Source organism: Macrobrachium rosenbergii, chromosome 1 (genome assembly GCF_040412425.1).
Source record: "Macrobrachium rosenbergii isolate ZJJX-2024 chromosome 1, ASM4041242v1, whole genome shotgun sequence".
Classification (NCBI taxonomy): Eukaryota; Metazoa; Arthropoda; class Malacostraca; order Decapoda; family Palaemonidae; genus Macrobrachium; species Macrobrachium rosenbergii.
The window spans coordinates 53,499,358-53,511,857 of record NC_089741.1 but is presented as its reverse complement, the minus strand read 5'-3'; the positions used below and the strand labels follow the sequence as shown (position 1 = coordinate 53,511,857).

At 35.5% G+C, this 12,500-nt stretch overlaps 1 protein-coding gene across 4 annotated transcripts in view; it reads right to left on the bottom strand.

The window, feature by feature from the left end:
• Window positions 1-11,423, bottom strand: part of LOC136837231 (cytotoxic granule associated RNA binding protein TIA1) — a 661,273-nt gene extending 649,850 nt beyond the window's left edge. Inside the window, exon 1 of one of the 4 annotated variants that reach the window (XM_067102097.1) lies at window positions 10,472-11,423. In XM_067102097.1, the coding sequence (XP_066958198.1) occupies window positions 10,472-10,616 (145 nt within the window). In that variant the 5' untranslated portion in view covers window positions 10,617-11,423. The remainder of the gene's footprint in view (window positions 1-10,471) is intronic. The other 3 variants (XM_067101991.1, XM_067102035.1, XM_067102166.1) reach the window with 3 other exon arrangements.
• Window positions 11,424-12,500: the final 1,077 nt, after the last annotated feature.

Below are 12,500 nucleotides of genomic sequence, written 5' to 3'. Positions count from 1 at the left end.
TATATATATATATATATATATATATATATATATATATATATATATGTAATTTATACCTACCTATCTATCTATCTGTCAGGAGAGAGATTGTTACATCAGGCATGCTTAAAAAACTCGTTCTATCAGAAGTTACGGTAAAACAAACAATACTTCGATTTATATTGCAGTTGCTGTATTCATTTCCCTGTTTTTGGATTCAACATTCTTTATTTGTTATTTTCTTCATCTTTCTTTATTTCTTATTCTATTTATGATTTTTATTCATTATTTGCTCGACTCTCTGTTTTTAAACTAGTGCATATGGATATTTTCATCTGTTGAATTTTGCTTTGCAGCGATCAGATCATAATGCTTTTTTTCAACAAGAATGTCCGAGTAATAATAATAATAATAATAATAATAATAATAATAATAATAATAATAATAATAATAATAATAATAATACAGAGGAGAATATGATATAATTGCCAATCACACATTACAGTATTGCAGGTCACAAGGTTACAAGAGCCATCAATTTTACTAAGCATTCATTCCCATCGGAACTGTAATAATTTACCGCAATTACCTCATTTACAGAAGGGACATCAAATTTATTTATCAACTTTAATATATATATATATATATATATATATATATATATATATATATATATATATATATATATATATATATATATATATATATATATATATATATATATATATATATATATATATATGATCCACCTTTGTATTTATAAACGACCATACATACAAACACACACACATACATAAACATAAACACATAAACAAGCCCAACGACACCTAATCCAATTTGCTGTGGCCAAAAAAAAAGGGGGGGGCCACGCCCCGAGCAAAAATACAAATCAAAATCCAGAATAAAGACGAGATTATCACCGCGAAACGACACCAGAACACAAGTCCGGGGAAAAAGAAAAGGAAAAGGAAGAGGTAAAAAAACGAAAAAAAATAATGCCATCACACATAAAACTAATGCAATAAAGAAGGCAAAAACACTACGCTGCCTCATGCAACGTCCCGGCGAATATCGATCAGCTAAAAGCCATTTGACGGATCCGCATTATTCTCCCTTTTTACTCATATCACAAAACACCTTCGACGGGGAAACAAGTCTCACCAGAGAGAGAGAGAGAGAGAGAGAGACTAACGTGTTTATCTGTGCTTAATATTTACCATATATAACGTAAAAAGCAAGACGCAGTTGTATTGTTTTGGTGCTATGATACTAATGGCATTAATGATATGAAACTGTATATATTCCTTCTCGGACTGTGGTTTCCGTTTTATATATATATATATATATATATATATATATATATATATATATATATATATATATATATATATAATATAATATACATATATATATATATATATATATATATATATATATATATATATGTATGTATAAAATTACAAATGGATCTTTTTTCCATATGAAAAAATTTTAAGGTCTAGAATCAATATATATATATATATATATATATATATATATATATATATATATATATATATATATATATATACATACATATATATACATATATATACATAACCGCTCGCAACAGTTCCCATCACAAGATGCCGCTGATCAACGGAACTGACGGATGAATATTGAAAAGTTTCCTCGAGGATCTCACACACACACGAACACAAAGTCCAATCAGACCCGGAATGAATCACCTGGAACGACCTTAATTCCGAGAAAAATCGGGGAGGGGCATTTTCGAGATCCAATTTCGCTGAGAGGCCGTATGGATTTTCGCCGCTGGGCGACGCCACACCGAAATTGTCGTAGTTTTCGAATAAATCGTCCTGGGGGTGTCTTCCCTCTCTCCCCCCCTCCCTCCTTCCTTCACCCCCTCCCCCTAGCCCACTCGTCATTATGGATTTGGCGTCAGTTCTGCTTTCGGCTGTAATTTTCGGACACCATGGATCACTTCCAATGACCTACTTCCTCGGAAAGTGCGTTAAGATCTGCATATCCTGTTACAGTCTTCATAAATTTCGGGCTTGTCAAGCTGTTTAATTATTAATTTGTATTCATCTACCGACAATTAGATAAGCGCATTTACACTAGAATTATGCAATATTATAAAAAAAAAATTTTTGCATCAATTTCAGAAATGCCAAGCTGTTTATTTATTTATTATATTTACGTACTCACAATCAGACAAACGTATTTACACGAGAATATATGTAAGATTTTAAAAATAGAATTTAAAAAAATTAATCACGAAATTCACGGAACAATCAAAAAAACTTGACATCTGTCTTTATATATATATATATATATATATATATATATATATATATATATATATATATATATATATATATATATATATCACAAAGAATATCTAATATTATTATAAAAGAACTTTAAGAAAATCATCAAGAAATTCACCATACAATTAAAAAAAATTAGGTCTACTATAAATATCCATGAAACTGTGGCAAAAATTATTTTAAAAAACCCATTCTGCAAGAAAAACAATGAGTACAGAAGGAAACGTAAAAATTGAAAATAGAAAATAAAATGCACAAAACAATATTTTTTTTTGTTTTGAAAATTTATCTAATGCTTTTCATGTATTTGTATCTAATATTCATCAAATGGTTCCTGGTGTATATTTATTGGATATGTTCGTGTAAATATTCATCTAATCTTTTGGGATAAATATTCATGAAATGTTTTCAGTAAATCAAGAAAACTCGCGGAATGAGAAGAAAATCAATGAATGTTAGGTTGAAATATGAAGCTTACCGATATTGTCATGTTCTTACAAAATGTAATGATAAGTAAACAACTACATGGCCTATCCGCAATTATTTAAGGTATATATATATATATGCATATTCATATCATAATATATTTGTGTGTATACATATATAATGAATATATGTGTATATATAATTAATATATATATATATATATAATATATATATATATATATATATATATATATATATATATATATATATATATATATATATATATATATATATATATATATATATATATATGGAATATAAACAAATACATAAAAGAAATTACACAATCGTATGGGCACGTAACAGTACGAACATACAAATGTGTTCTGCACATAAAAAAACATAAACACGTACGTATGAATAAGTATGTATTTATGTAAGACACTGACCGAGGGAGCGATACAAAACAGAAGAAAGCAACATTAAAAGATGAAAGTAAGACATTCCTCCAAAATCTCTAAACAAGTGAAAATCACGAAATTGCGATAATCCGATAAAAGAAAGAAAAAAAGAAAAAAAAAGATACTTGTAATGGAACACTGAACAACTGACTTCCGTTGGTTACGCTTCAAAATGATTGATTTCCACGGACAAGAAACACATGATTTTCTCTCTCTCTCTCTCTCTCTCTCTCTCTCTCTCTCTCCCCCCAAATGATGTGTTTTCTTACAAATCCTTTCCAAGTAAATTGTTTTAGGCTGATTATTTTACTTATTTGGATGGATTAATATGAAGATATATTCACTGAATTGTTACTCAGCTCTATAAACTGCAAGAGAATACATTGTAAATAAATTCCGGGATGTATGTTTGATTTTCTGCTTCTTGTATGAATTTCACAGCTCTCCGTAAATCATATTTTTCTGCACATACATTCACACCGTGATATATAATGTTAACGATTTTTCATTATGCGATATATAATCAGTATATGTATGCCTCTTTTTATCGTAGTTTGTTTGCATATGAAATTAACATTATATATATATATATATATATATATATATATATATATATATATATATATATATATATATATATATATATATATATATATATATATATATATATATACATATTATATATATATATATATATATATATATATATATATATATATATATACATATATATATATATATATATATATATATATATATATATATATATATATATATATATATATATATATATATATATATATATAAAAGAATAAAAATAAATATCTGAGTGTATCTACACCAATAATAAACAAATATGTACTTGTTTGTACATTTGCACACATTAACCAAAGCATATGTAAACACAAATATAGGTACATCTTATCAAATACCCCAGATGAAAATTACTTTCGTAATAGCGGCATTGTTTGAAGAAGGGAAACCTTGAGCTCGTTTTCGGAATAATATGATTTTACGAAAAATATAACAAACACGAGAAGAAATTATGTAACTTTGTTTATTTCGTTTTTATCGTAACTTGGGTAACACTGATATTGCTGATATTATTCAAGATTAGCAAATATTCAGGCGATACTTCAAAGGAAATCCTCACATTTGGAAAGAACTGAATTACTATACACTAAAAACGCTCCCTCCCAAAAAAAGAGTTCCTATCAATCAAAACTTAATTTTCACTGAAACATTTGCTAAGTATGAAAATGCATCTATACCTTACCCATATCAAACTGATAATAATATATTAGAATTTGTTTATTGTTAATATTTGTTTTTATTTTCGGGATTTTGCTCGCAAACATCGGCGAAAAATTCGATTAAATTTCAGCCCCTATCGCCTTCAAGATAAGTTCCGCGCGGCGCCTACTCCATCAACAGCGACATTTTAACGCTCTCGTCATACACAGCGTCAGAGCAAACTCGGCCTTCCGTGCCGGACTCCTTGAAAAACACAGAAAAACAAAAGAAACCCAATCATTTGACCTTCGTCGTATTTAGCGTTCTAATTCCGTCGGGGCCGAGAGCCAGTCATCCAGTCTGAACTTTTGATCGGGTCTCGCGGTGACCAAAGTGAGGGAAAAACGGGAGCAGCGCGCCCGCCCCTTCTTCCTTACCCATAACGACGGGCTGTATTTGACATGGGCGTATGAAATGGTAAACACTCGGCCGGACAATGTGCGAACCGTTTGAAGCGTATAATTGATTCATGAGAGCAAAGTGACAAGTTGAAATTTTGAAAAGTCTATTCTGTATTCATAGGAATGACTCTTTGATGGCGTAAACGGCTTTGAAAAGATCCTAATGGAATTAGAGCAGGCGGTGTTGGTGGCAGCAACGGCATACGCTGGCTGGCTGGACCCCCATTGCTCCATGTATATATGCAGGCGCTTTTCCTATACGCGCCTATTCCAGTTCATCTCTCGGTGGTTTTTACGGGTGCTTTCCAGCTCTCTCTCACCATACAAGCATAGGCACTCACATGATATATATATAAATATATATATACATATATATATATATATATATATATATATATATATATATATATATATATATATATATACTGTATATATACATACATATATATATAGAAATAATCAACGCACAATCATCACGTGTGGAACAGAAATAAATTTCTGACTCGCACCAGGATCGAACCCAGGTCTTTCAGCGGCCTTGGCTTTCAACTGAAAGACCTGGGTTCGATCTTTGATGTGTGTGTGTATGTGTGTATGTATATATACTGTGTATATATATTTATCTTACTATCTCCGCGTGCACTTGCATTAGAAAATGCGTAATGAAAATCTATGAAACGCGCGAATTAAAATTAAAAAAAAAAAGGAAAAAGGGTTGGAATCACGCACATAGGAGAATAATGAAATATTCCAATTTCCGCTGCAAATAAACACACTGAAGTGCAATTCTTTAAACGGCAATAAATCGTAACTTCCCAGAAGCGTAGAGCTCGCGCACCAGATAAAAGAACGACTTGAAATTTCTCGCAGATCAATATGGAGATTATGAAAAGGTGAAATCTGTATTCGGGCGTAATTCACAAGGACCGAGGAACCAACGAATTTTAGCGAAAGAAGAATAAGAGGAGAAAAATAAGAGGAAGAAAATCGTGCTTGACGCAAGTATAAAAATGAAAGTTGTTTCTCGAAATAAGATCACAAAAAGAGGAGACCTCTCGCATATATAAACCGAAGCAAAAATTGAAGGGAAAGCAATATTTTAAAATTAATTATTTCTACGGAAAAAAAACGAACGAAGAAAGGACGTGAGGAAAAACTAATGATGAAAAATAAATTTTACACTTGGAAATATTAAATACGAGATTAACCTTAACATACACACGCGTAATTTTCGTAATGTACGCGCTGATGACTGAATTTATGGCAAATAAATTAAAACAAGACCGATGAACAGAAATTTTCGCTGTTCTTAATATGACCTAAATTTGAAGATAATCATTTTCACGATTTATATCAATGTAAACGAAAAGGCGATCTGATAATGTAGGCGTAATGAACGTTTTCCGTTCAAGTAGAAAGTAAAATGAATGAGGAATCATACGTTCTCATAACTTAGAAAATCATACACACAAGAAGGCGGAGGTAAAACACAAAATTCGGAAAAAATATAGAATAAACATATATCGAGGTAAACCTTTACAAGATTCTGAGAAATACTGAGAGACGAACCTGGTGGCACACATTTTAAGGTCAAATAAAAAAAAGAGAGAAAATGTTATATTAACAAAAGTTTCCATAGATAAAATACAAATAAAAATATAAAAATGGAAATGAAGACAGAGATGTAGAAGAAATTTAAGAAAAAATCTTACATAACAAATAAAAAGGAAAATGACAAAAGTTTTAAGAATTTCCGACAAGGAAGAAAATAAAACAGAAAAAAATATTAAAACCTGATATAAAATTAATATGACCTATATATAGCTTACGTGACCAATAACGAAACAATTTTGCTTGTACGAATAGAAATTTTACATACATTATATACTTGAAGAAGAAAGTATTGGTTCTCTTTCAAATTCGATACTGAAACAGCATAACATATTTATATGCTAATAAGAAAGTATAGGTTCTCTTTCAAATTTGATATTGAGGGAAACAGCGCACTTAAAATACTTTATATACTTTAATGAGAAGAAGGTATTGGTTCTCTTTCAAATCTCGAATTTTAGAGAAACATCGGACTCACTTCAGTCTGAAATTTCATGAAAAAAAGTCTTCGGTATTAAGAGTAAAGTTTTTCTGTTGAAAACACTGCTATAATTTGTCTATATAAATTACCACACACACATGCGCGCCCGCTTAAAAGCACGCATAGAAACACAAATTCTATATACTTTCCAGTTAAAATACTTGTAAAGATTACTTAAACTTTCCTATAGCATTTTACCGCAATGACAAGAGTTTTTTTTTAAATTCATACACTTATTCACGATTACCGATAGTTACACATTCTCTCGTTCTCTTGTATCAGTGCACATAATTACTTGATGTAATTATATAAACAAGCAAACACTTACAACACAAATACACTTATGTTATGTACATTATATATATTTCACTGGTCAGAACTGTTTCACTGGAGAAGAAAATATTGGCCATAAAAAAAAAGAATCTTTTGACTCCACAAGACTTAAAACTTTGCTTTTTCTTAAACAAGTCCATACATAAAAATAATAGAAGTAAATATTTATTTTTTCTCAATTATCTCATTTCTTCCTTCCGTAATTCTTTGCTTTTACCTCTAATTCCATTTTACTCTCTACATCTTTTTTCTCACTTTCCTGTGCATTCGTTACTCTTTGCTTAAATCCCAACTTATCATTCCTTCCTTTCGCAGATTATTAACATGATTGCTTATTAACATGATTGTTATCAAAGATCCAACCACAATCAGGCCGGTGATGCAAAACAACGCCAAACTTATTTTACAAGAAGTACCGATAAAGGAAAAAAATTTCCAGTTTACAGATACAAAACTTGCGATTGCAGTTACGTCCATGACAGATGCGGATGACAACGAAAGAACACAATGAAAGAGCTACAATGAAGACTCTTTATATAATCAGGTCAAGGATGTAAAGTAAACACCTGAAACCTGTCAATAGCGATTTTTTCCATCACTTCATAAAAGCATCAAAGAAATGACGTAAGTGACGAAATTTACGATTCTTCCCGTTTCTTTCATCTTCAAGCAAGATCGTCTACTACTGTACATTTTAGAGTTTATAGAAAAAACTAGGGAAAATTTCTTAAATCATCTGCAGACTTCCATTCCGAACCGTACCAGAATATAACAACATAAGATAAAAGTTTTACGTCTAATTTTTTCTTTGGACGTTTGTAAACCGAGACTTAGTTCCTTGGAAGTGCAAAATTATTAGAAAGGCAAATTTAACGGGGAAAACTACTTAAAACTACTTAATCTAAACAGTTTTCGGAAATAAAGGACCTCTCGCTCTGCCCACAAATCCCTGAACATTCAGAATCGGCCGACAGTCTCTGAGATTCCTACCATGTACAGATAATGACGGATCTATTTTCTTACTGTAGATGCCTTTCCCTTCATCCTTCCCAACCACACACATACACGTACACACAAAACCGACACACACATATACACACAAAACCCACACACACACACACACGCACACACACAAGGAGCTATTAAACACGCTTCAGTGAATATGCCTAAACCGCACAAGGGAGAGGGAAGTTATCGCGCTGCTAAAATAACAATATACGACCTCCCCTTTTTACGATTAAAACGTCAAGTGGTGGTAGAAGGAGTGGTGGTAGAACCGGTGTAATTTGTTGGAAAGGCATTATTCAAATTTCGTTGCAGCAGAGTTCCACGTCATAATGTCTCGTAAACACACACACAGACACAGGCACAAACACACACACACACACACACACACACACACACAAGAGTCTTCAAGAGGAGATGCGCTTTTATAAGGGTCTGATGATGATGATGATGAAAATCTACTGTAGAGTTGGATATTATTTAGCATCCCTCCTCGATACATTTGTTTATGTGTATGTATATATATATATATATATATATATATATATATATATATATATATATATATATATATATATATATATATATATATATATATATAATTGAAGATGTATTGTGGCTAATTTTTATGCCTTTACACACACACACACACACACCAAACATACTCACAAACACAAAAACAAATACACACATACATATTTTTATGTATATGTATATACACACACATACATATATATATGTATATATATATATATATATATATATATATATATATATATATATGTATAATATATATATATATATATATATATATATATATATATATATATATATATATATATATATATATATATATATATATATATATATATATAGCAAACACATTACATGTTTGCATGTTTATATGTGTATTTATAGTACATAAGCTGGATAGTGTTTAAGTGTAATAAGTTAATTTTAAGACTTCTTATAAAAGTTACTATCAATGAACTACAATATTTCTTAGGATATTCTCTTCGTGAAAGAAGAGAAATGTTTTCAACTGACACTACAACATTTTAAGAATACTTTGGCTCAACTTATGTTACAGAAACACACAAAAAAAAAAAGTTGACGTAAAGGAGTCTAAGAAATCGTTTCTTTAAATTTTGTGGATGATATTTTCAAAATACTCTAGCTGAAAAGCTCAACACAAATAATAAAAATAATTATCTGAAACTACGCCACAGTTTTGCCATTAAGTAGGCCAACGGTATGTTCAGAAAACTTTGCCTCAACCAAACAAAAGAAGCGTAAAAATAACGATCTGAGATTTCAAGAAATAAAAGAAATAAAGAACACACCTAAGTTTCAATAAGCATCGCCAAAACTTAGTCAAAACAGTGAAGTCTGCATCGGCCGACCGGTGACCACGTGGAGAGAAGGAGAGAGAGAGAGTGAGAGAGAGAGAGAGCAGCAGCAGCAGCTATAAGTGTTGGGACGGTCGGCCAATGGAAAGATGGCGTCGGGAGATCTGTTCGCGCTCGGAGATGATTCTCTTCTCTCTCTCTCCAACACTCTCTCTTTCTCACTGTCTCTCGTTCTCCACGTTTTGGTATTTCTTTTCATCTGCTAGGATGTAAATCGCACGCTTTTCTTGTATAGCTTTCTTCACATATAAAAGTTTGCTGACGCCACAGAACTTATAAAGCAACAAGGATTTACTTCAACTAACCACTTCTTCCCTTCATCCCCCAAAAGAAGGCTGACCTCGACTTTCTAGCTGGTTTAGAAACATTCTCACTGACTCAGAACCTGACTGACTTATACTGCTAATGTAGCACTGCCATGTATCTCTTAATACGAAACAGCAAATATGAATAACTTAACCCGGAACTCTATCGCTACAGACAGATACGAATGAGATGCGTCTTGGCTGAATGACGGAAGTCATTCTCTTGCAGGTGATAGTGGAAAATAATGACACGAATTCTTTCTCGGTCATGTACCCCATAGATACCCCCAGAACGAAATGAAAGGCGTCCCCCCGCCACTTCTGCGAAAGTTTTATGATGGCGGGAGTAGCGAACTCGTGCTGTGGGGCAGTGCCACGGGCACGTTGCTGGGAAACTCCCCTCTACCGTACAGCTGACCTCTTCGGTTCCTTACCTTGCTTTTGACCATTATTGTTGTTGTGGGCGTTATTTTTTAGCGTGTTATCGTGTTTGGCAGGGGTGAGGGGCAGCGCGGGCGGGTTCATGGCCATGGTTGGGGCAGGCGCTGGCATCATCAGGGTGGCCATTGTAGCCAGCATTCTTCGTGACAAATCCAGCCTGTAATTAAGGGCACTCCAACCCTAATTCACACGGTACACACGTCCGCCGCGGCTGCTGCAACTGCTGCTGCTGCTGCTGCTTTTGTTGCTGCTTCTGCAGGAGGAGGCGACGTAGGTGATTGTGTTGTGGGGGTTGGGCGGGGGAGTGGGGGAAACGGTTCCGGGCCAAATAAAAGGGTGTCTCTCACACCAGCCCAGAGGAATGATCACTGCTAGTTTTGGTGTGAGGGTGGGTGGGTGATTGATTGATTGATTCGACGGGGTCACACACACACGCGGGTGATGTAACAACCGTCAGTCACCTCGCAGCCAGCTGCCCAAAGCGACGACACTCACACTCACACGCCGGGGTCAGAGGTCACTCCTGGTGGTGACAACGACGGCGACTGATTACAGTGGGAAAAGGTAGTAATAGTGGTGGTGGTGGATATGATGGCGGCTATGGAAGTGGCGAGGGCGGCTCATGAGCGGGCGGTGTGGTGATGGCACAACGGGTATATGATGATGATGATGATGTTGATGATGTTGGGCGGTGGCAGCAGCAGCGTGTGGCGGGGCTGCGGCGGCGGCGGGGGATAAGAGAGAGAGAGAGAGCGGCGTCAGAGGTGGGCGGCACCAGCACTTACACAGGTCCGAGCAGAGTGACGCGCGGAGGGAGACTGGGGGAGGGCCACAGTGCCGCCAACAGTGTCCTCGTGCCCCGCGCAGCGCAACAACTGGCCCTAAGCACCGCCCCCTTTTTCTGCCACGCTCCGCCTCTGCTACGCCACGCCCATTATTGATCCGATTCCGGAGGCCGCCCGTGTTTCAACCAAGAGGGTGGCACGCGCGAACGACGGGGCACGACGCCCGCTGATATGAACGTGTGTACTACATCTTCTGCTGGCGATTATTGGCGTAACAAGCCTGGCTCGTGTCATGGTTATTGGGCTCTTGATGGCACAGGATACCACCACCGCTGACCAATATCCTGCCTGACCTCCTGCCTGACCCTCCCGAGCCCACCCGCCCCACCATAACGTCACGCCCATCAACACCCGCTGCCACACTAGTACTATAACTAGTACTACCACCACTACTACTACTACTACTACTACTACTACTACTACTACTAATGCTACTATACCAACACGCCCAACAATACACAACCCTCCAGTCCAATGACATCACGGGACTCGTTTTTGTCCAACGGCATTCGCCAGTCACATCCGCTCTCCGGGTCCCAAACACCAATCGGCCTCAACCTCCTCCGCCCCCTGCAGGAGAGAAAATTAAATAAAACCCGATACCTTCGAATAAACACTCCGTCAACATTTTACCGACTCCCACTGCACCGGGGCATCTCTTCCCCGCTTCTTCCAGAAGCAATCTATGGCATGCCCGAAGAGGCGCACGTCCTTCCTGCGAGGGTATGGAATGTGACCCCATTATATTATTCATTCACCATCGCTTGAGTAAACTTCCTAACTTCATTCCGGTACGGGCACGACCCCGTGACATGTAATTAAGGTCACTCACCTATCTCCGCCTTTTCGTGGGTGCCATACCTCACACCCAAAGCAAACTTTCTCCCAGCATGGGATGAACTCGCGACCTATTATGACACTGACGGCAAATATGTCAAACTTTCTTTCGGCGAGGGCGTGAACTTTTGACCCGGTCAATCATTCATTTGCCCATCGCCGCTTATTTACGGGCAATCACGGACCCTCCGCAAATGCCGGAGGTGCCATTTACCAGCTGTCAATCTTCAGGTCATCCCCGCTGGCCATTACATTTTCCGGTATTTCGCGACCGGCTATTTTTATTTCGAGTCCTGAAAAAAAGTGGGGGGGGCGGCGTCCATTTCACGAAATATCTGAT